Here is a 25,196-nt window from a genome sequence, read left to right as displayed (position 1 = left end):
GCTGTGTTTCCAGAAGTTTAGGCTACAGTAAGAAATTGTGGGAAAGGGCCTCTCTTGGTTTCTGGAAGCCTTCTTAGCCTGTTTCAAAGCAGAAGATGCCCTCCATGGAAGAATAAAGTTGAAAAAGTGACTTTTTAAAAGATTGCTGGATAGGAGAAGTGAGTGAAGAGGTACAAGGGCTTTTAAGTGGACAGTTACTCAGTAGAGAATCACCTGTACTGAAGGCCAGGATGCAGAACCTCAAATAATGGAACAAAAAAGTTGAAGAGAGTGAAGAGGAGAAACCTGGAAATCTTAAAAAATGTAACAAAGTAAACACAAAACCAGATGAATAGACTTTCAAAGATCTGAAAATCTATTTCATGGTGTTCATGAGTCTACAAGTTTTTCAGTTAAGGAAGGCCGTTTTTTCTTTCTTCAAGTTTAAAGCACGCTGCTTGTACTTTTTATTTCTGTTTGTGTCCCAGGCATTTCTTGCGGTAGTGTTTTTTACCATCGTTTCTCTTGTTTTTATGAAATATTGTAGAATATCTCATTTTGGAAGTAGTTATTATGGCGCTAGACTTTACTAGGAACAGTTTTCAGATGGCTGTTTCACTTAAAAGTGTTTTTTTCACTTAGACGCTGAATCTGAACTGACAACGTACTCTGGATGTTGGCTTTATTTCTCTGATGTTGTTTATTCATGGGCTGAAGAGAAGAACGGGGAATGGATATCCAGGCTGAGAAAGGATTGTACAGAAATCTCACTGACATAAAGAAACAGCATGGGACAAAGTTTGTGTGGGGCAGGATGAACAAGAAGCTGTGTTATACTTGTATCTGGTGGGGTTTGAGGGGAGGCAGTTCCTACTGTAAGGGTCTATCTGTATGGTTTGGGTTTAGGTCAGGGGCTGTTTGGGGAACAATGCTCTATTGAAAGAAAATGTGTTTTCCACTGTCTAGTACAACATGCTCCCAGTTTGGGGACGTTGCTGCCAAACCCACCCAAAAGTACTGTGGATTCTGAGTTGGATCATCAGAAACAGCTTCCAGTGGGACTGCAGGCAGCACTTAGACGTGAAGTCCCCTGCAAAGCATTTTTCAGGCCCTTGAAACAGCCTAGGTGTGGTCTGACAGCAGAAAAGGGCACGGGGAGTGCCGAGAGGGTGATAGGGATGCTTCTAAATTTATTACCCGTCAAGGACCCTCCTTTTCCCTGCTCCTTCCCTCACAGAGCATTCCAGTCATCTCTGGATCATCGGAGCTGCCTTGTGTTTGGGAGTGTGGAAACCTCCCACATGGCTTCAAGCAGGCAAAGAATGAGTGAAGCCTCTGAAGGCACGATAAGCAGGTGCTTCTATTCTGTCCTCCCTCATTCCTTCGCAGGTTTTCACCTACGTTATCTTGCCCTGTTTCCCCTGGCACTATGATCTCCCTCCTCCTCCCTCCTTTCAGCTCTTGTTTCAGGTGCTTACTTTTCCATGTCTCTGTTCTGTACTATGTCCTCTTAAAGAGTAGCTGCTGTCCTAATAAATTGTTGCTTATTTCAGTACGGTTATTATCCTGCTGGCAGAGATGCCTGTCAATCTGTCTGTCTGTATATACAGTCGTATTCAAAAGTGTATAATTCAGATTCAGTGCATCTTCACATCTATGATGAATGTCTGAAGTGTTTTTGGCAGGAGGTCCTTCTAGCTGTTGTAGTTCATTCAGGCCTGTGGTGAATTTTTGGTTGTTATTCTGTTTGGGTTTTTGTTTGTTTGTTTTTGTGGGAAAATAATGGTTATTAAATTTATTCCCAAATACACTAAGTTATTTCCATAGATGCAGAAAAGTCTTTGTCAAAAGTGGGTGTTGGGAAAGCTGTTTATACTTGGAAATCACCATTGTCCTTTTTTGATGGAAATGCACCAACAGTAAGATTAGAATGTTTATTTTATTACTAGAGATCAATTAAGAATCCAGCATTTAAATATTTATGACCTAAATGAAAGATATTGAGTGTTTATAGTTCATATTGAGTTTAACTTCAATATGTTTTAAACTTCTTAGCACCTTTCCTTCCTTTCCACAGTGTAAATGCATGTATTTGTTTAGCTTTATAGTATTAAGTTGCTATTCTTCAAGGAAAAAATAGTTCAAGGTAGGAAAAGCCAGCTCACAACTTCTTTCATTCCCTACAAAACGCTCTTAAAGCAAACAAAATGCCTGTTATGTACTCATGTTTGTAAGTTCCAAGAAATCATTCTCTTATTCTTCTCTGGTTTTCTGTCTTGTCTCAGTGGTAAATCAGACACAATTGGTGATTACAGCCAGAAACTGTAAAGAGACTAATAATTACTTCTTTCAAAGAAAATATAAATGTAAGTATTCTCAAGTGTGTTTGACTTGTTTATTTTCCTTCTATTTTTTTGAATTAATGTATCATTCAGTGCCATAAGAAATTCCAGCTAGAACCTTCACTCTTTGAAGCAGAGGCATTTTTGAACACTAACTGACTCAAGATACAAATAAGAAAATGTAAATTGTACTGTTTGCATCTTAAGTGAAACACCCTGCATTCTTCATGTTTTTAGTTCCTGTTAATACAAGAGTAATTAATAAAATCAGGGGAACGTGTGTGTGCCATGGTGATGCTGCTATTGTCACATCTCGTGAATGTCACCCGCTCCTCCCAGAAAGCCTCAGAAAGATGTAGAGATGCACATCTGAAAGACTTCACATGTATATGTCATTGCCAAATAGTTGTTGTTATTTCCAGATGTACCATCTAATGAACATATGCAGTGTTTGCGTATCCTGTGTTGCAGCATAAAACCACAGCCCATAGATAGTTTCAAAAGGACAGGACTTTGTGTAATTACCTTTGGGTAGACTTCACAGGAGAATGGTTGATCAGGCAGAATTTCAAACTTCAGTGATGGTAAGAGTTAGAGTTGTATTAAAATAGAGACCTTGAGAAGAAGGGAGTGAGAAGCCTCAAGTGCTTCCAGCAATAGAAGTGATTTTTCATTGTTGTTTTGAGTCAATCATTTACACCTCTGAATTATCATATGATGAGCAATTATTTGAAAATGAATCAAATTAAAGTAGATTCTGGAGGTCTTAGGAAATGACGATGTAATACTCTTACAGCTGTAGGTGTTTCTCCTGGAGCCTTCCACTCTGTTAGACATATAAAAATGGTACCATGGCGTCAGGTGGATTGTGCTGTCAAAAACGAAAGAAAGAGATTATAAAAACCAAAATGATTGTTTTATGTTTAACTAGTTTTAAAATAAAATATGGAATCTTGGCACTTGCTGATTACCGGGGAAGAAAAAAGTAGTCTTAGTAACTTCATACTGTATTCAGCACTAAAAGCATAATACTGTCTTCCCTGAAAATATAGAAACTGTTGATAGCAGTAGTGGATACACAGTATTAAAGATGGAAATGCAACTGCAAATAATGTAACCACAGAGAGTTGTTTCACGTTCTTCCTTTTTTGTTTTTCTTAAAAGCCATAATGCATTCTCAGGTAGGTAAAAAAAAAAAAATTTCCTTTTAAGTTAACCTTTCAGAGGACTACAGTGAATGTGGAATGCCCTCTGACAGAAGATTTAATAGTTTCAATGACATATAAAGCTGTTTTCAGTATTTTACACTGTGGTGCTTGTGAACAATTTAACAAGAAGTTCATTTTATGTTAACTGTAATTTGTGAACTTCGATGATCACATGGTCTAAACAAATTTTTTCATCCTAAGTATTTCCAAAGTGGAGTTGTGGATGCTGTTAAAGTTATCATGTCCAGCCCTCAAATTGTCAATGCAGTAAATTCTTAGTTTTGTTGTTGTTGTCTCAGAGTGTAATAGGCTGTGATATTAACAGGTCTCAGAAGAAGAGGTGTTTATAACCACCTCAGCCTCTGACACTTTTTTTTCCATTAACTGTTTGACAAGTGCAGTTTTGCTGATGTTTTTCTATCGGCCTTTTCCTTTTAGAGGATTGTGTTTTCCATCTGAGTATTATCTTTTAGTTCAGCAGTATTTGTACGGATTACATAGGGCAACAGTCAGTATATGAATGAGGTTTATAATGGCTTTATCTACATGGGTGATCCTTGTGGTTTTTAAGAAACATCTTTGCTGTACAGAATTACAGTACCACTGTTCGCCAAGAGAGCCCTTGAAACAATTGTGGTATTGCAGTTGTACAACATAAAACACTTCGGTGGTGTCCCCGAATGATGGATGATAACATTCAATGAAGTGTCATGGGCGGGGGAAAAAAGTTCATGGGTATAAATTCTTAATGCAGCTTGTTTGGGGTAATTTTCTTCAATTATTGTGAATTTGCAGGGACAGAAGGAAAAAATGGGCTATTTTGAGTAGTAAATGCTAGTAGTATGTTTTGTATAGTGACTGAGAACTAGGTGGTAAATTTGAGGAATTTTATGTTCTTTTCTTTCGTACTTTGTAATACAAAACATTCATGTGCAGTATTGTTACTGCACACAATGTTGGCTGTAGGGATTCTCTTCACACATCTTTGTAATGAGAACAGTGTCATCAATTAGTTCTTTTATTTGACCTTTTAACACATTTAACAAGAAGTTTTTACTCTATTGTTATCTTTAACTTAGAAGAGAGCACTCCTCCTTAACGTTAAATACATAAATAAAAACGTGAGCTCCTTTTTGTAGCTGGTTTATCATTTTTTAGTGTATTGTAAGGCCAAAAAGGCTAATGAAGTGCATAGAAGCAGAATAATTGTAGGAGGTAGGGGAGAATGGAGCTTGGTTTTAAATAAATTTCCCTTATTTTTCTAAGTGCTCTTAACTTGTGGAATTGTGTGGAATTTCAGTAAACTCCTAGGCTACTTTTGTGGATTCAGTAACTTCTGACAAAGTCATCTCGTTGCTTCATTTTGTTGTTCTCTTCTCCAAACTGAAATCATTTTGAGGCTCGAGTGTATTTGAAGCAGTCGTACTTCATATAGCTGTATGTGCTTTTCTCTACTTTTTATTTAGTTTGTAGATTTTACTGCTTCTAAAAAAAAGCTATGTTATGTGATGATCAGTGATGTGATTCAGTATAAACCATCAATCCCCAGCAAGATCTGATGATGAGCAAGATCTTGGATGTGTTGTGGTCAGGATTTAGGACAGGACAGGGCACAGCGCAGACACCTCTAGGGTTCTGAAAGGTTACAATGCAGTGGTAACGGATATATTTACACATAAGGTCTGTGTGATGAAGAGCCGTTCTATTTTGCACATTTTTGCAGCTTTAATTATGGTTTATCATAGGTTATGAACAAAGTAGCAGGACCATGCCAGAGAGGATAATGGTGGCTTCGGCTTCCACTGGTTTGTTTTTTTCTTTTCTGCCAAATTCAAACTGTGAAGTGACTTAAAGCTGCAAGCTCTCACTGAAATAAAGGTGGAAAACGAAATATTTCATCTGCCAACTAAAAAGATTTATTTCAGTTGCTTCTGTTGCAGTTGCAGCCACTGGTAAAATATGAAAGTGATAGGATACTGTCTGTGGAGTGGTAGGTGGAGACTAACACAGGCAAGACCAAATTGGTACTGACTGCAAAGAGGAAAGATGCTGAAGAACTGCTGGAGATACTGAGTGCCTTCTGTTTGGCTTGTGTGTGTTCCTTAGTTGTAAGTAAAAGGAGTAAGTATCGTGGTCATTCCTTGCATCACTGATGCAGAATGGCTTTCAGCTGCCTTGAGCAAATCTGGCTTGTAGTGAAATGGGCGCGTTGTCCAGGTGTTGCTCTCAGTGCCAGTTTTGAGGCTGTATGTCAGAAGATTTCAGCAGGCTTGTCGTCTGTAAACAGCTTGTGCACAGCAGCCCACATCCAGCTGCTCATCGCTAACCCTCTGGTGGGCGTTGCAGCTGCCACAGATCAGCCAGACGCGATCCTCTCTAAGCCATTTTAGTGAAAAAGAGCAAGATTGGCTCCATTTCAATAGCAGGCCTCTGCTAACCTAGCTCTTGTGACTGGATGGAGTTGAGAGTTTGCTTTCGTTTGAAGCCTGGCTAGGTCTGAATTTGTCAAACTGTGGCAGGATGCAGCGCTGAAGAAATGGTAACAGGCATGGTAACATTTGCTGTTGACACCATTGTGCTCAGAAAATAACCTCTACGCAGTTCAACATGAGAAGCACATGGAGCATTAAACTACAGCAACTTTAAAAACTGTTCGTAGACCTATTATTAGAGTCAGACAGCTGTACTCCTCTGGGATGGTGAAGTCAAAGCATGTGCAAGTGTTGGAGAAAGTAGTCTTGAATGAGGAAATGTGCTGGAAGAACTTTGCTTTTCAAAAAAAATAAAATAATTCTGCCATAAATACTGTTCCTGTTCCCTTTTGTCAAAAATGTATCTTACCAATTAATTGCATGAAAGCGGAAGAGGCAAGGGAAGAAAGAATACCAAGGAACAGATCTTCCTGAACAGCCTCTAGCACCTCTAAAGAGAAAAGCCCCAGCAAATTCCATCATCTTGCTTTGGAACTAGTTTGTTCTGGTGCATTTGCAGAGACGCTGTTTGTGTGCTGTGGTGCTGCTGATGGTAAAGCAAAGTGCACCAGCTTACTACATTTTTAAAAAGTGTTAGATAACTTTGAGTTTGGCACTTTCTGTGATAGCGTAGGATGCTTGTTCGTCAGGGGAAAGAAAAAAAAACAACACAAGGCTTTGTGGATAATTAAAATCAGGAGGAATATTTGAGCTGTTTTGGGGAGATATGATCAGCTGGCTAGCTAGATTAAAGTTCGGGAACAAAAGAGAAATATATTGCAGGTAGAATTTTAATTGTTCAAAGCATAAATGCAAAATTCATTAAGGTCGTTTTGTGATTATGCAGTTAGCCCTTTCCTTGCCCGTAAGTTTACCTTGGCTAGGGCACTTGCAGTTAAATGGCACTGTGAAAATTACTGGAAAACATTAACATTAACTTGTTATTGTAAGCTGACATCATGCTGAGCCTGATGGGAAGTAGAATTTATAAATAGCTTGTCCATATGTGTAAGGCAAAAATCTGCTGAGTTTCAGCAGTACCATGATTCATGTGTTTGCTGTAGTTGAAGTTTCATCATAAGTTATCTATGTTCCTGTGGACTTGTTTTTATAATTTCAAAAGGTACATCACGTCATACCCATGTAAAACTTAAGGAAGATCAGTGGTCCAGAACTTACGAACAGTGAGAAAATACTGTCTTTACATTTTCTGTGTGCTTTTGGTCATGCATTCTACAAGTATTCTAATTGGCACGTATGTAATCTTCCCACTGTTCTTTCTGGAGAGCAAAATGCTTTTATAAGAAATACCCTTAAAGGATTACCTAGTTATTTTTTCCCTAGGTAAATTCTCATGCACGTACCTACTATCTGTGAATTTGAACTTAAAAGATCTGAGTTAAATCTGCCTCTGGGATGCATCCCTTCTAGATTTTAAATAAACCACCTGATCTCTTTCCTTGTCTGCAAGACTCTTTTCTATATTCATCCTTTCGGAATATGAATTTTTGGGGACAACTACCAAAATTGAGACTCAGTGTACCATTACAGAAGTGAAATCTTTATTTCTTCTCTATTCATCCAAAAGAAGTACAAGGGTAACGTCTTGAGGAGGCCAGTCTTCTCACCTCTCAGGTGATGTGCCCTGTTGGAGGTGCCTGTATCCACTACTGCCTTGTACTACACTGAGATTAAAAACAGAGGAGGGCTTTTGGGCTGAGGATTGTCCTTCCCCACTCTTACGCCACAGCTTAGTGGGATCTTCTTACAGGAATTACTTTCTGGATATTACTGTAATAAATAATTTAAAAAAAAGTTTGCATTACATTTACCTTGTCAGTGTTTCATGCTGTTGTCCTACAGATACTGACTTTGTAAAGCCGAACTACTCATTATTGCTGTTTACAGTTTGAATTCCTTTTGACTTATGTACAAGTTAAGCACACGCATTGTCTATGTTGTCTTGACAGAAAGCTACTTTTTATTCCATGTTTCAGTTGCACGTTCCTTTTTGTAGGGATAATTTTGGCAGAGGAAAATTCTTACAGGTTCTACCTGCATTTAACTGTGTTACTCTGGTGTGGAGCTGTTATAGGTATTTTCAGAATATTTTTCCCGATGCTATGAGTACAGTTTGCTAGAGGTGATGCATTATGTGTTTGGTTTTTTTTATTTTCTTCAGCAGTCTTGTAAGAAGTGATCATGAATACATAGCCCATTGGTTCAGGAAGAGACTCGTTGGCTATTCCCATGGCAGTAATTTAAAAGTGCCCAGGGCTGTCACGAATTATTGAATCTGAGATGATGTGGCATCACCTATGGCACATATTATTGGACTTCTTGGCTTTCTGGAGTGGGCACCTCAACTATGCAGCCTGCTGGGAATGATCCCTGGCCTGCTGTCACTCCCTCTGCATGGCTGGGAGGTGTTTTGGGAGAGGGCCAGGCTCCTCTGTAGTATCCGGAGAGTTGGCATTTGAGTTCAGGGCACTGATGCTGCTGTTTGATGTACCTGCACAGATGTCACCTCTAGTGGTGTAATGGCTACCAGCAACTAACCATGTGAGAATTGTCTTTACAGGAGGGACGCCTTTCCGTATTACTGACACTTGGAGAGGTACAGCAATTCCTGCAATGGCAGAATAATCTTACACTATGGTCAGCAGGCTTTTTACTACTGCTTTAGAGAGCAAGCAAAGAGTGCAATTGGTGATAGAGTTCCTCAAACGTAAATGGAGTCATTAGCAGTGACAGTACGATTATAAATATGCAGAAATGGAAACACAGGTTGATCCCTCATACATGGAGTCATGTACAACAACAGGTTATGACTGACTTGATGTATTAATGGAGAAAAGCTTTGGGAAGTTGTTAATATGGCTTAGAAAAGCACCACCTTTTCTCATGGCTATAGCTGCCCGTGGTTGGACATTTAATGTCACAGATTATTCATCAGGTTTTAAAAATATTGAATGTTTTTCTTTTGTTTGAAAGCAAAAGACTCTTTTCTTTAAGTTTAAAATCACTAGCTGGGAGAAGAAAATTGTTTTCTGAAGCTGTGAGTAAGTTATAATGTAAAGTCAGAAATAAAAGCATCAAATCTATATAGCTTAGTTCTAATTATTTTCTCAGCTTGTGTGCTAATGCAGACATTCCTGAGACATAAGATCAACTCTCCTGAAAGCAGCACAGCTACAGGGTCAAGTAGCAGTGTGCTTTCGAGCACTCTTTATAAACACGTTCTTACTGACCGTGTCTATTATGTGTCAGCTTTTTAGTGTCAGTATATCCTTAAATATTCTTCCTAATTGTAAGTATCCTTTGGTAAACAAGGGTGTGTACCTTGTTTTTTATTTGCATTTTGTCTCCTTCATGTGGACATTTGCAGGATAGCTTGTTATGAGGACATACTATGGAAAGGAGTTGTTAGGAGTTGTTTCAGACTGTTACACTCCCACCCCTCCAAAAAAAATCCCCAAAAAATTATGAAGGAGGGGGAAAGCTTTATATCCTTGAAAGTAGCTGAATTAAGGCCATGATGGGTAGGTTTTGATGATGGCAAGCTGATGGCAAGCTATAGACTTGGAAGAGGGGAGTTTATTGTATCCTTCCTATTGTGGGTTTTTGGTTTTTTTGGATCAAAAATCCAGGCTTGGCACAGTCTTTAACTGCTTCCAACATATAATCTTATGTGTTAATTTCTTTAGACTTCTAGGTTTTTGTTACATGCTTCTGGGAATATAATAGGTATGTTTGCAGAGAATGGAAATGCCACACGGTACCTTCTTTCATCTCTGGTCAAGCTGACTGGTTAGGAGGATGCGTGTGTGACACTCTTACTCATCAGTCAGGTTTGCCTTTTCTTAACGCTGTCTGCTAATTGGGGTTTTCTGTTTTCTCATCCATCAGCCAATCTGTAGGTCTTTTGCTTAGGCTTCTCTGCCCACTGCATGTACCTTTAGGTATAAGATGAATGATCTGGTATTGATCTGCCTGAGGGCAGGTAAGCTCTGCAGAGGGATCTGGATGGGCCGTGTCCGATTGTATGGCACTCAACAAGGCTGGGCGCCAGGTGCCATTCTTGGGGCACAACAACCCCATGCAGTGTACAGGCTGGGGGAAGAGTGTCTGGAAAGCTGCCTGGCAGAAAGGGACCTGTGGTGGTGGTCAACAGCCAGCTGAACATGAGCAGCAGTGGTGGCCAAGAAAGGCCAATGGCATCCTGGCTTATGTCAGAAATAGTGTGGCCTAGGGACATGACCGTCCCCCTGTATGTGGCACCTTGAGCACTGTGTTCAGTTTTGGGCCCCTCACTACAAGGAGGATTGAGTTGATCGAGCACGTGCTGAGAAGAGCAACAGAAATGGTGAAGGGAGTAGAAGACAAAACATACGAGGAGTGGCGGAGGGAGCTGGGGTTGTCTGCTCTGGAGAAAAGTAGACTGAGGGGACACCTCACCTTTCTCACGGGAAAGTGAAGTGGGTATCAGTCTCTCTTCTCAAGTGAGAAGTGATAGGATGTGAGGAAATGGCCTCAAGTTGCGCCAGGGAAGGTTTAGGTTAGGTATCAGGAAGAAATTCTTCTCAGAAGGGGTGGTTGGCATTGGAAGGGGCTGCCCGGGGGAGTCGCCATCCCTGGAGGTGCTGAGGAGACACGGGGATGTGGCGCGTAGGGGCAGGATTTAGCGGTGGGCTCAGCAGTGTTAGGTGATGGTTGGACTTGATGATCTTAAGGGTCTCTTCCAACCTAAATGATTCTGTAGTACCTTACATCCAAACAGTAATAAATAAGTCAAAAGCACTAATAATTGTAAAGAGAGACCTGACACCTGTTACCAGGTTTCTGTGCGAACAGGCAAACTGGGTGCTTCTCAGAGGAAATTCAGCTAGGATGTTCAAGTTAAAAATGCTAGTGAATATGACATAAGCTGGCTACAATCTTGTTATTGTTCTGTTTTGTCCTAATACAGCGTTTAAGTTAAACATATGGATTTTAAGCTAGGACTCAGTTTCATCCTCCTTTGACTAAAATAAGTTTTTGTTTGGGTTTTTCTTCCAAATAAAACTGGTATTGTAAGAACTTTGGTTGTGAAATTTCATATTTTTGGCTTGTTTTAGACAGAAGATTTGAGTTATAGCACGCTAGTTATTTCATTAGTTATGGCACATTCATAATTTTCAGTTTATTAAACAGGTGTGTTATTCTTGCTCAGTTATATGGAGTTAACTAGTATTGTATTTTTATTCATTACTTCACACCCTTTCATACCTTATTTTACAACTTCTTAATTCAATCTAAACATGCTTTCCTGCGTTTTAATTAAAACAAGGTGATTCTTTTTTAAATCTGCTTGATGAATTTTGATGGACATATGTGGAGGAAGGATTTACAAGCCCTACTTTCTCATGAATAATAAACCCAAACCGTAATTAGATGATGAAACATGCTGACAAAACAAAGCTGAAATTGTGGAAAAATCGAATTGTGAACCAGCTGTTGTTTTAATGTGGCAAAAAAGATTGATCATTTTCAGAAAAATATTTGCAAAGGGAAATACTGTAATTTTACATTGAGTTTATTAATTCGTACAAAGACAAATTTGAGGAAGCAAGTCATATTCATATATAGTAATCATATATGACAATCATGCAAGTTACATTTTGCAGAAATAATCTGATTTGTCAGTTATGAAATTAACAGAATGAAATTAAAGACTTCAAAGAACAGAGGTGGTAGGAACAAAGGGATAATGCTTATAATTGGTATATATAAATGATGCAGGACTGGGAGCAAGGTAGTTAAGTGGTAGCTTTTGAAACGCTACGTTTGTAGTGTTTGTGTGGGTATTGCAAGAGAACTGATAAATGTTTGAAACTCTTCTTGAATAAATTGTCATTTAAATGTGGAAATAAGTTCAGAATATTTACAGCTGGTGTGGCAGAGGTCTAATCATCCGCTATCGGAGCACGAGGCATAGGGGGTGCCACCAGCGCTGTCTGGCACAGCACGTTCATGTGGGTGGGCTCCCCAAAGACCTGGCCACCTCACGTGCAGGATTCAGCCGTACGTTTAGTCTGACCCATCGGTGATCTGTGCACACATCAAATGAGACTTGCTTTTCATGCATAGATCCAGAGCATGTGTGATTGCTTGCTGTACATGCCATATTTTTCTGCCACTTCTCAGACTGATTTTTTGGCAGCATCAGCGTGTATTCTGATGTCTCAAGGATGGTTGTTACCACATAGCTACTGTTCAGATTTGAGTCCATTCCTCAGGAATGCAGAAAAATTGGTTCAATTAGCGTCACCACTGTTACCTAGGCATTCCTAAAAATCATTGGTATGGCCCTACTTTTACGCTATTATCCTGCATCTTGTGTAGCTGCTTTTGTTCCTGAGAGTAGGATACACTGCAAGGACTGTGTTCGTGCCATACTTGCTGGTGATAAAATATTACATTTATTTTGTATAATTTATTTTTTTTGCAGTGTAGGAATACACCAGAAGATAATCAAATAGCTATAGACTTTCAAATCTATATTTATAGAAGTATCTTGCTGGAAAACTGGGGAGGTAGTTGAGGTTTATAGTCCCATTGTAATTATCACACTGTTTTTTGCACTTCTTATCTTTAAAAATTAATAAATAAAAGGATTTTTAGGGGTTGTTTTTCACTGGAGACATGATTATTGTAACTTTGAACTTTTTATCATCCTAACAAAAATGCCTTCACCTGTCACAGCAGCTTGCCAGATTTTATCTACGTGGTCTTATTAAAAATGAAAAAATGGGTCTTGTTTTCAGAATACCGAGATAACTTGGCAGTTGTATTTATCATACAATAAGAATAAAATTGTATCCACCTTTAAATAACAAAAAAGGGGGGGATAAAAGAGCTTGTTTGAGGTTTTCTCACTAGCCTGTTAATACTCAGGCTTTTGATGGAACAATTCCAAAATACCACATTTGGCTTAGTTGAATAATCTCTTTACTGCTGCCATTTTGCAAACACCTTTTTTTTTTTTCCCTCTTTCCATGTTGCTTCAACCTCCATAGCTTGGTGAGTGGAATATTCTTGCGAGCTTCATGTTAGCACGGTGTTTTATTTCAGCTGGTGAAACATCTGTATTTTTTTTCATGTATTTAAAAAAAAAAAAAAAGGGGGAGGTAAATGATCTATGCAGAGAATGTATAAGGTGATGTCAGTTTGCTTTTTTTCAAGAAGCCCTGAGATGAACACTGAGAGCATTGTTTCAGTCGTGCAGTTAGGAATGTGAGTATTTGTACTGTGTACTTAATTTCATACTAACGTAGCTGAGGGCATGCATGCAGAAGTTTTTATTGCTTCAGGTCAGCTTAAGGGGAGAAACATTTAACTTCGCTACTTCACTGAGAAGTGTGCAATTATATAATCTTCAAAGTGTTTTTGGAAAATATGATTATATAAAAAGGGTACGTTGTGCAGCTACATGTTGGAGGCTGTGTTTTCTTTTGAGTATGAACATGTGTGCTTGCACACAAAGTATCGCTAATCACTATTTCACATCTGAAATTAAAAGTTTACTGTACACTTCAAAAAACTTAGTTTCTCCTTTAAAAAAAAATATCTCTTAGGTAGAAAGTTTGTCACAGTAGAGTAACTTTATGGCTATTAAAAACTTGTGTTCTTTTTGCAGTGTCTCTTGTAGATAGGCAAGAGAACTCTTGGCATCAAAAAAATATAAAGGCATTAATTTTTTTGTTTGCTTTGTACAAGCTTTTATCTACCATTGCGTTGCTTCATTATTACGATAGCGTATTTCACAGCTTGAATACTGCAATTTGAGCTGATGTGACAGCTTCTAGAGGTATGATCAACATCATATCATATCAAAGTTGGTATGGAGGAGAAAAATGTTTATTCCTGCTTCTCATGATTTATGTATTCGACTTAACTGATGTCTAATCATTTAAGTATTTTGTTTTAAAGTAGTCAGCATTTTTTTTCATTGATGGTCCAACATGAATATTTGGAAAATAGCAGATGTTACATCTGAGGTCTGCTTGGGCACAAAGAAAACTCAGCTTTCTGATGTCAAGACAGGGTGACACAAGATTCTGTGCTGCTTTTGGAAGCATGCTGGCGGATGGATGTGAACAAGATGAAGGGATGTGTGTGCCAATTGACCAGCAGGGAAGCGAAGCTGCACACTTCCATTTCTCCCTCTTCCCTTCCCCAACCTCCTCCACTCCTTCCCTTTTCCTTGATGCTTCTAAAGCTGAAAAACGGGAATGAAGCATTGCCAATCTCAGATCTGTTTGTCCCATTGACAAACTAACCCCATTCCGGTTGTGGATGTCCCATTTAGGTTGTGGGTGCCCCATCCCTGGAGGTGCTCAAGACCAGGTTGGATGAGGCTGTGGACAACCTGATCTAGTGGGTGGCTTCCCTGCCCGTGGCAGGGGGTTTGGAACTTGGTGGTCTTTTAAGGTTCCTTCTCAGTCGAGTCATTTCATGATTCTGTGAAGCAGACACGGTACTGGCAGCTGCTGAAGAGTGAATGGAAATGGCTGGAGAGCAGAACACCACTTGCCTTCATTGATGTGCTGGTCCTTGGGGTTTGCCAGCTGGGATGTAGCATTGCACCTGAGCTCATCTGGTACTTCATGTAAGTCTGTGCTAAGTCCTCCCATGCTGGAGCTGCGAAGGAGCACAGTTACTAAAGTGGTTTTACCTGAGGCAGGTTAATACTTGCTGTGTCAGTGCTGGTAGGACACCACGGACCAGCAAATGTCAGGATGGCCGGTGGCTGGGCACCGTTCCTCATTCTGAATCTAAAGTACCTGAGCTTCCCGTGACCTGCACGGTTTTAAAAACTCTTGCCCAAGTTAATAGGCAGTCAGTAGAGCCTTTCCAGTGCATTAGCCTGAACAGCTCAGTAGGGGAAAAGGATTGTGAGCGACTTGGCCATCTTCAGTGCACAGTTCCAGAGAACTACAGACAATACCTTGGGTGTTGTCTTCGGTCCTTTTAACAAGACTCCCAGTGTATTGAGGATGCTTTCTTGGTGTTTACTTCATGTCAGATATAAAGATAACTGTCATCCCGCAAGACTTCATAAACCTTTTTCTACATACAATGCAAACCTTTTGTAAAACTACCTTAAAAATAATGTATTGTCTTAGTGTAATAAAAGAAACACCATGACCTAATTGCATTTACGTGTAAGTGAGGAATTTAGCAGCCCATTTTAAATTGAGTATTTTGGGCCCAAAGAGAGCTATGTGCTGGAAAGCTTGTCTATTTTATTATCTATATCAAACAGTCTCACAAAACTTACTACCTTCCCATGCAGACATTGGCTGTCTTGTAGTCTCAGATCATCAAAACTACAGCATTACTAAAAGCCAAACAATAACATTTCACACATGTTGGAAGTAGAGCACTGCTGCAGTTACCTTTAACAGATTGCTTGTTTGGATACCTCCAGTTTTAGTTTGCATTAAATACTGTGGAAGCCTCTGAATAAAACATACCATGATTGATTTCAATTTCAAATTTAGTTGAGATATTCTAAAATGACAAAAAAAAATATAATTCTTTTGTGAGGAAAGCTTACTAGGTCTCTAAAGTCTGGTGAATAAATGATAGAGGGCTTGCATTGAAACAATGAGAAAATCAGTATTTTGCATATATCAGATGTCAGACCTGGGTAAGCCACAATAGTTACACATTGTCTTTGATGAATGCCAACATTTTTTTTGAGTGAATCAAACTCTTACGTGAGATGTACCTTCTAATTCTGCTGCTTAAGTATGGCTCATGACATCCTCTGACTTTTACCATTAGAATAATAACATACTGAATGGGTACGGTCTGTCTGGAAAGTGAATTGCAGAGCAGTTTTGGTTGCATTTTCAGTACTGAGTTTCCTACATGGACTAATTTAAATCCACAAATTTGATCTGTTTAATATACACAGTTCCCCCTCTTTCAAGACCTTTTGCTTGAGCTATCAACTACTTCGATTTCCGGTATATTGAGGAGGGAGGCACTTTGGGAGCTGTTTTCAAAGCTGAAGAGGTTAAATTAATTTGAGCTTCTAGGAAAAATATGATAGCCCTTTCATAATTGTGAAACAGATTTTATATTATTGCTTAGAGGTAAACCCCTTCTCGTTCCTGGAAATGAACAAAAGCACAGAAGAATAAAATCATAACGGTTAAGGCACCAATGGTCTTCAATTAGGATATAAAAGGCAGTAAGAAGAGCCTCTACATACACAGCATTTCCCTCTTTCCTCCCTGGTCTTTTGTAGTGTCAATTACTGAACAGAGATCAAGGGCAAGCCACCAAACGCACAGAAAAACTAGCAGTCATGGCAACTTTGTACATTGTTTTTCATGAAAATGGTTAATGTCGAGTAGATAATAGTGGACTGTTTTAGGAAGCAGACAGTGGCACAGGCAAGAGCAGGCTCATGAGTAGGATTCAAGGTGGAGATCTCCTGTGAAACTCTCAAATATTTGCAGGTTTATACTTTTGCAAAGTGCTTTGTAGAGAAAGAGCAAAATCTAAAATGATATTGGGAAAATCAGAAAAGTAATCTTTCGGCAAAATGGTGTTCAGTACAGAGGAGTTCAGAAGATGGAAAAACAAAATGAACAGAAAACCAAACCGCTGTCGTTCCAGGATGTCTCTTGCATGCAGAACACCTGTTAACACAGGGAGAAGAGTTTGTTTCATTGTTCCTGTCATGAGGGGCCCCAGTTGGATCTCTCTGTCCAGTAAGTGCCTCACTAGGAAAAAATCTGGACCAACTGAACGGCGTCCAGAGAGCAGTTGTTTACCATGAGGGCAAAAGTCAAGGGTGGGAGTGGAAAAGAACACCTTACTTCAAGAGATTGGATATTGCATGCGAAACACTTGAAGAGTTTCCATACAAATGTTTTGGAGTCTGCTTTATTGGCTGGTTTCAAGATATTAGGACAGTCAAGCATTTGTTTCATCTAAGAATGCTTAGACCCTACCTCGATGTTTGTGTGAATTAGATAGTCTCTTGACATCTCTGCTGTTCCTGTGCTTGTTTGAAATTACTGCAGCTGTTCTTCCACTTGAATAATTTCACAAAAAATAGCCCAGATGAAATTGTGTCAAGTTAATGCTATGCGGCAGTACTCGTGTTTCCAAAACAAGCAAACAAACAACAAAAAATAACCCTGGGAGCAAGTGACAGCTGGAATGTGGGAGACCAAGATCTAAGATGTAAAAATCTGGATATAAAGGCTTTCTTCTTCCCAGAGCGAAGCACAGGCCCCAGCTTGATCAGTTAGCCATAAAATCACTGCTTTGTAAGTATGAAGTGCTCTTACTCTCACAAGTGTTTTCATATAAAATGCTCGTATGTCGATTTTTATAAGTAATCTGTAACATCTCTAAAGTCTCATAAATTCTGCACGTCACTGGTTGCAATAAGTAATCAATGGAGGACATAATTTTTCAGCTTATGTAGAAACTCTGTCATGTCTATCTATGTGTTTAACCTGGGCAGGTACACAGAACTTCAGATTTGGAGGCTGAAGTAAAGGAAGAGGGAGAGTTAGCACCCTGCTCCTCTAATTCCAGCTTCCAAGCTACCTGTGCACAAAACTCCTTAACTTGAACAAGGTCATTCCCATGAGGCTGCAGTCCCGCCCCATCTATCTCCATGTTTTTCAATGGGGATGGGTGTTGACCGTTCACTCACATGCAAACGGGAAAGGTAAAAGCAGAGTAGGATGATGTGGACGTTGTGGCTTGTGTCTGAGGAGAGTGTCCCACGCTGTCCTTCCCGTGCAGGGGGTGAGTCCTGCCGGGGCTGGCCTCAAGAGCTCATCTCCGCTCTGCAGCTGGTATCAGCTTTCAGCTGCTATCCGACATTTCCTCTTCATGCTTGTGACCTAGATGACTATACATCCAGATGAATGTACGCTTTTTTTTTTTTTAAACTCCATTTTACCTGTATTTTAAAGAGCTTGGAGAACTTGTTTTTAAACGGCACAGGAAGGTCTCAAAGAACAGGAATTACTTTGTTGACCAGGCTACAGGTTATGCTTTCTATTTTGGTATCGTGAATATTTTCCTTCATGAGGGCTAGGATTTGCCTAGCAGGCTTTTACGAGAAGCTCTGGAGGAGGTAGCACAGTGACTGCCACAGCCCCGTGCAGGGAGTTCAGCCAGCTTTGTCCTTGGGAAGAAAACGGTGCGAGCCTCCTCCTCCCCTGTGAACCCATCTGCCTGCTGTGCTTGCCCAGAGCCCTGAATGAAGGATCTCAAGGACAGGAATGAAGACACTTCGCTGTCAATGCTTTGGAGCAGTTATATATGCTAATTATTCTGCCTCCAAAAAGCTCTTTGCTCAGGGTGTAGACTATGAGGTGCTGCACGCTTTTAAGAGCCTATGTAAAGTCTCTGGGCTTCAGGTCCCTGAATGCCTAAATTTTAAGTTTGGATTGGGTTTGGCAGCCATAGATATTTGATACGCACTGAGTAAAGATTCAGCTATATTTATTTTGCTGTGGGAATCTGTCTTCTGGTTTTGTAATGCAGAAGTTCTCGTGCCGTGAATAGGGTAGTCAGGACTCACGGCACCACTTACTTCAGCAAATGAAACAGACTTCTTGCACAGTTTCCTTGACTTAATTCTAGCAGACTCCTATGACTAACACATACTCATGCATTTATGCTGTAATTCAGCAGAAGCTCCTCTCAGCAGCATTGTTGGCTTATGTGGCATTTGCCTTTGCTGCAGCTCTCCACCCTTGCCTGTCTCTTTGGTTGCACTTGTGCAGTGCAAACAGCCCCGTTCCCTCCGGCAGGCTGCTGACGTGCTCCATGGCTGCTTCTGCTGGCAGCAGCAAGCAGGTGGCACCAAGAAAAGGTGGAAAGCTGAGGGATGCTCAGGTTGGCGGGGGCCAGTAGCAGTGGTGTTCAGCAGGCTGTGCTCTGTTCGCTCCATGGATGTTAGTTAGCATCTTCCTGCACTTTCTGTGTAGTGTTGCTTACTTGCCGTGAAAACGGAATTTTAAAGAATCGGCAATTTAGGGATTCCATCTGTTCTTATGCCAGATGAATGCATGTTTTTGCCTGAATAACAGTTGTTCATCTTGCAGGTGGTTTTCATCTGAGCTATTTGGAGGAAAAGCAGTGGCTAGAAACCGATTTGAATTTTTTTTTTTTTTTATTTAGGTTTTTCACTTGCTGCAGTCGTACTTGGAATCAAAACAGTTTGTTAATTCAGACTTTCAGCAGGGACTGGGTGACATCATTACCTGTATAGGAACCAAACTATGGTTGGCTAAAAGGTAAGATAAAACACAAGATATATGCATATATATTTGTGTATATAGGTTGCTAATATATTAAGGGTTGGGCTGATTTATTTTATTTTGGAAAGGTGGGTGTATTTATTTCTCTAAGAATTGTGTAAAATTTAGATGCTGTTTTTTTAATCCAGATTTTTTTTCCGCAAATATTAAGGATGAAAAAACACATGTATTCTTTGCAAGCATGTTTTCTTGTCTTTCAGTCTTCTTTTAGTTCATTTTCAGCTAAATATTATAGTCCAGTCATTTAAAACAGAAACAAACAAAAACGTCGTGAATGAGAATGTCTACAGTTGCAACCCTTTTGAGGAAAGGATGAATGTTGCTTCTGGGCTAAGAAAAATGCACTATGCATATTTTAGGCTATGTTCTCTGACTTGGCCTTTACGAAAAGAGAGGTAGGAAAATGTTACAGCGTTTGCAGAAACTGTCAAAAGTACTTAGCTGGCCACAAACAATCCAAGACAGCTCTGGAAACATTATCCTTAGGTTTCTGTAAAAGAAGGCCATCTTCAGATCTTCAGATGGACTACACACTGCAGCAAGAAACATGCTTTTTTCTTTTTCTTTTTTTTTTTTCCCCTTGGAAATGTACTTGATCTTAGCAATTGCTTTTGAACATTCCTCACCAAAAACTTTAAAGGAAGCAATTGTTATGGAAGGGGAGCACAAGTTCTTGCATAGATAAGTGGGTAAAGTATTCCCTAGTTCAGTTAGCACAGTGGAGGGAGGTCACCAGTAAAGTCCAGTGAGAATCTCTGATAGAAGCTCATGTTGCTTTGTGATCATCAAAAGCAAAATCTAAGTGATTTGGGGAAGGGAGGTGACTACCATTTCACTGCCAATGTTAACTGAATTGAGGGAATCAAGATATAGTTGATCTTCAAGAGATAGAAATGTCTTCTGAGTGAGTGGGAGTGAGAATGACGAAATAGCAGGTAAAACTTGGTGTAAGTAATTGTGAAATGATGCACATGAATAAAGCAGTCTGAAATTTACGTGGGCAAATGTGGTCAACTCTGAGCAGATTTTTACCACTTCAGAAAAAGATCTTGACCTTGTACTATGGAAAAAAAGTTGCCTTGATTCTCAGCAGAGCCCAGGAAGAGAGGGCAGTCAACTGTTACAAAAGGAATGGAGAACAGAGAACACACATTCTGACTTAGTTTATCTAGTAGCCTGTGTTTATTTGAATACTGTGTAACTCCGAGAGAAGGTACAGTAGAAATGAGGAGCAGTAAAATGACTGGTGATGACTACAGAATGGTTTCTAGATGGAGAATGACTAAATATGCTGAGATACATTCTTTTGGCCTGGAAAAGGGACAACTGAGGGATGACATGGAAAACATTTTTCATGCTATGAGTCACATGGAAAGGGAAACAGACGGTTAGCACTCCTTCCAGTGCACGGTGGCAGATTTGAAATAAAATAATGAAGATTTTCATGTAATTTTAGTTCACCTGTGGAACTCCATGCTGCAAGATACTGTTGTTTTTTAAAGTTCTATGTTCAAAGTCCATTTTCATAACTCACCTTTCTAAGGTACTTGTCATATTAGTACTAACTTTTTTGTAGTATCCTGAGAAAGGAAATGCTTTCAGTCTCTCTCTGAGGTTGTGGTATGTGGAATCAGTATTTGCCTAAATAGATACACTTTCTCTATCTATTTTCTGTGAAAAAAAACATAGTTGCATGTTGTAATATTAAACCTCTGTCTGTTTTTGTGTTGCCAGTTTGTTTTATCGTCCTGTTCATATTCATACATTCTTAATTACACAGTTAATGCTACACACACACACACACACACATATATATATTAGTCTTTCTGCCAGAATTCCCAAATTATATGTTACAAGCATATATACATTACAAGCATATATAGATTTGCAACACTACATTCAGGTGTTGTTTGTGGTGTTTTTTTTATAGACAGAAGCACTTTTTGCAAATTTCTAATGTACTTGATCATTCTAAGTCCATACAGTTGTATGTCCTTAGACACACTGAGCCAAGGGTGTGCTTTCTGGTTTCTCCTTCTCCCCCTTTCTCCCTTTCTTTCTCTTAAAAAGGCAGGCAAATATCCATGAAATATTTGGTAGCCAAATTTGCTTCCAAATGTGTTTTCACCTTAAGACTACAATAAATAATAAAGCTGAAAAAAAAATTTGCTTGCATTTTAAGTTTGTGCACAAGATAAACATGTTCACTGTGGTGTGATTTAAAAAAAAAAAAAAAAAAAAAAAGAGAGATATTGAATACAGGGTATTTCCTGGTAGTTTTGGTTAGGGAACCAGGCAGCTTCCCTCAGATTAGTCATGGCTACCAGGACTACTGCAAGATGCAAATAATAACTTAAAAACAAAAATTCGAGAAGTATATTTCAAGGATGATTGTCCCAGGAGGCATGTCCAGGGAAATTTCAGAAAATAAATGCCATAGATCTGTCTGAGAATTTAGGTAGAATGTAATTATAGCTGCACTGGAGGGAAATTGATTTACAACAAGTGAGAGATGAGGCTGATGTTTTCACCTTTTTGTTGTTTTGCTTGATAGTTGTCATGGCAGCATTCTAGCTATGTCAAAGTCATTTTGAAGGTGGGCAATAGAAGTGACATCGTAACATTCAGAATGACATTTGGTAATGTTGCTCAATCAAACTCAGTAATGTTAATAACTTTATTTACAAGAGGAACATTAAGAATAGCAATAACGATAATAATCGCTTATTTTTCTTGGACTGTCAAGTGAGTATCCTAGTACACTGTTTGACTTGTGTCTCAGCCTTGGGTGCTTCTCTGTGCTGATGTATTTAAGTGCGATGGATCCCACAGATCAGAAATAGGAAGAGGCCAACATCCACCTTCTGTAAGATCTCAAGGAATTCAGCAGGATTTGGATTTGCTATGAATTTAAAATACAGATGAAAAGAAGTGAAAGTTTTCTCTTCTGACTCTTCTAGCAATTTTCCATACAGGATTTTGGGCTAGCTTGTGGGGAGAAGGACTGGAGGTGAGGGGCTCCGTTAGTACCTGCCCTCTCCCTCCGTGTCCATTTCAGTGTGCAGCTTTACCGCTGGTACTTGGCTCTGTGGAGCTGAACAGAACAGCTCTGTGATGAAGTGTGGTGGGCTTGTTTTGTTGTTTTGTTTTGAAGGAGCTTTGGGAGGTCGCTTTGCATAAAACTGTGCGTATTGCACAGTGTCAGTGTGTTTTTTATAAAGGTAGTCCTCGCTGACTTGTTAGAGTTGTTTGGTTGAGTTAACAAACATATAAATAAAGATGATCTGATTGATCTGCTTAGATTTCCAAAATGCACCGGACAAGATCCTTTACCAAAGGCTGTTAAAGAGATTAAGCAGTTGAGAGATAAAGGCGCAGATCTTTGAATAGTCAGATTATTGGTTATAAGAGGAAACGAAAGGTAGGAGTAAAATGTTGAATTTGCATGGTGGGACCAATAGGGGTTTGTTAGGAGCTGTCATGCATAAGTCATTAGTGACCTGTAAGAAGCAGTGCATAGTGAAGTGCCAAAATATCTTCTATTTGGTGATTATTTAATGTAGCAAAAGTACAAGCCAGCTGTAGGGAGCTGTAATCTTAGGAGATTGAGTATCACGATGATAACAAGACGGATGAAAGTTTCATGGAAAAAGTGATGATATCTGTCTAACTTTGCATGTGGTATGATGGTGGTCTGAGATGACTTTGGAGTGATAAATATGTTTTCTTCCATAAAAATACTAGTTCAGTGCTCAGAGGCAGACTGAAACAGGAAACTGAAAATTGATGGTAAAGAAAAGGAGAACAAAGCAAAGCATGTTATACACCAGTGTGCAGCTGCAGCGGGAATGTGCCACTTCTAGTCTTTTCATCTCAAAACAGTGCTGGCTGGAGAACTGGGGGGGAGCATGGCAAGAATAATCCAGGTTTGGAAGCTACTCCGTATAAGAAGTGTCTGAATACGCTAGGACTATGACACTTGGAAAGCAATGATCTTTCATCTGCCTGCTGAACTGGGGGTCGGTGGGTTTTGGTTTATTGGGTTGTTTTACCTTTGCAGGACAAGAATCTAGTTCACATTGTGATCAGGGGTGTAAAATAGCTTGAGAAACTATTGCATTATTCCCTGTTAACATACTAGTCTCTTCCCTTCCCTTTGCCCCCATCAGATTTTGCTTTAGAGAATTAAAAAAAGGCCCAGTTTCCCCAAACAGAATTTTGAAGAAATAGTAATTTTTCTTCCACTGGTATTTTCTGTCTGTTAAGGCAGACTTACAATGTTAATGGGACATGGCTGTTTTTTTCCTTTTGTAGCGTATATTAGAATATCAGAAGAACAAACTATCTTTTTTCCACTTTCATTGTTCTGTGCATATCTTTTAAATACGAACTACTTTGAGTACTGAAAAGCAGTATTTCTATTTTTGGTGTGTGGGTGAGTGAGCCCTGTCTTCCATCCGCTTCTTGAGGTGAAGCTTGAAACTTCATTTACAGGTTTAACTTCATTTGGCATTTTTTATTTTGCTTTAGAAATGGGTTTGTTTGTTGGTCTAAAGAGTTCAAAGTGGTTCGGTAATGTTATTGCTCCCCCCACCTTGGGTATTGGTTGTATTTTTCTGCAGAGATGAGAGATGCGGGGTGTTTGAGAAGAACAAATGTTCCGAAGTGCATGAAATACGTCTTGTTTGAGGACTGAGGTGATGGAATGAAGTGGCGGAAAGTAGACTGAAAGCTTCAAAAAATAATCAGCCCTTGAAAGGTTTCAAAGCTCTTTCATGTGACTTAAAAATAAAAACTTGATTTAAAAAAAAAAAAAAAAAAAAAAAAAAAGCTCAACTGCATACCAAGGAGCTCCAAGGCGAACTCGAGGTGCCTTCTGTTTCATAAATACAGAGAGCTGAAAGAGCAGCCTTTGGAACTGGTGATTTGCTGCACAGAAGTCCCGGAAATACCTGTCTTGTTTCACTTGTAGCCTTTGGCATGGCAAAATATTGGTACTGGAAAAATTGTGAAATGGCATTGCACAGCTTTGCTGTAGGATGCTGTCTTCCACAGTGCTTTCAGTCTGGTTCCCCCCCACCTCCCCACATTCTTAATGGAGACCACAGGAGGGGGAAAAAGACTTTGAGGCTCTGCCAGACGTCAAATAATGTATGCTGCTAACCTCTAGTCATGTGCCGTTTCCTAGCTGAGAGCTTGTCTGCACTGGGAAAGTTTACTTTTAGGGCTGCTTTCCTGAAACTAACTAGCGTGGAGTAGACCTGTCTAAACCCACCAGGCTTTGCGTTTTGCAAAGAGTCACTAGTTGGTCTGGCACGGCTTGCCTGCCGTGTGTGCACCCACCCAGCTTTGTAACCTGAGTGCCCCCTTCTCTGTTGAGCTGCTCTGAGCCCTCTGCGTCCTGGATGAGGCTGTCAAAAATACCGGGCTCTGATGGAGGTGCACAAGGTTCAAACTCACTTAACGGGCACATGCAAAAGAGATTAAAGCTGGAGCTCAGACCCGGGTTCGCTGCCAGCTGAGGTACTGGCTGCTCAGCTTTCTCCACGCTGACTCCAGGATGGTCCAGCTAGACGTGCTTTGAATGAGGGAAATCCCACGTGCATTTTATAACGTTACAGAGTACATTAACTTACCAAGCTGATGGCTGTGGCGTTCCACCAAGCCTCTGCTGTCCCCTTTCCCACCCGCTTTTGGCAGGGTTGTGTGAACAACAGCAGGCAGGGAATTGGTCTTAGGAGGGATTTCCTGCAAAGGGTGTTTGTGCTTGTGGCTTCACTATGGTTTCAGGACTTAGTGGCTCAAGAAGTGCAACCCAAATATGTCTTTATTCTTCTTGTTGCCTCT

At 39.8% G+C, this 25,196-nt stretch overlaps 1 protein-coding gene across 2 annotated transcripts in view; it reads left to right on the top strand.

Annotated features, from left to right (window-relative positions):
- THADA (THADA armadillo repeat containing) overlaps positions 1-25,196 on the top strand; it is a 166,320-nt gene that overhangs the window by 82,422 nt on the left and 58,702 nt on the right. For both annotated transcript variants that reach the window (XM_080586672.1, XM_080586673.1), the window contains exon 30: positions 19,210-19,325. In XM_080586672.1, the coding sequence (XP_080442798.1) occupies positions 19,210-19,325 (116 nt within the window). The remainder of the gene's footprint in view (positions 1-19,209; positions 19,326-25,196) is intronic.

The sequence above is a fragment of the Anser brachyrhynchus genome, assembly GCF_964034855.1.
Source record: "Anser brachyrhynchus genome assembly, chromosome: 3".
Lineage (NCBI taxonomy): Eukaryota > Metazoa > Chordata > Aves > Anseriformes > Anatidae > Anser > Anser brachyrhynchus.
Note: the sequence above shows the minus strand (reverse complement) of the source record. Positions and strands in the feature narration are given on the sequence as shown.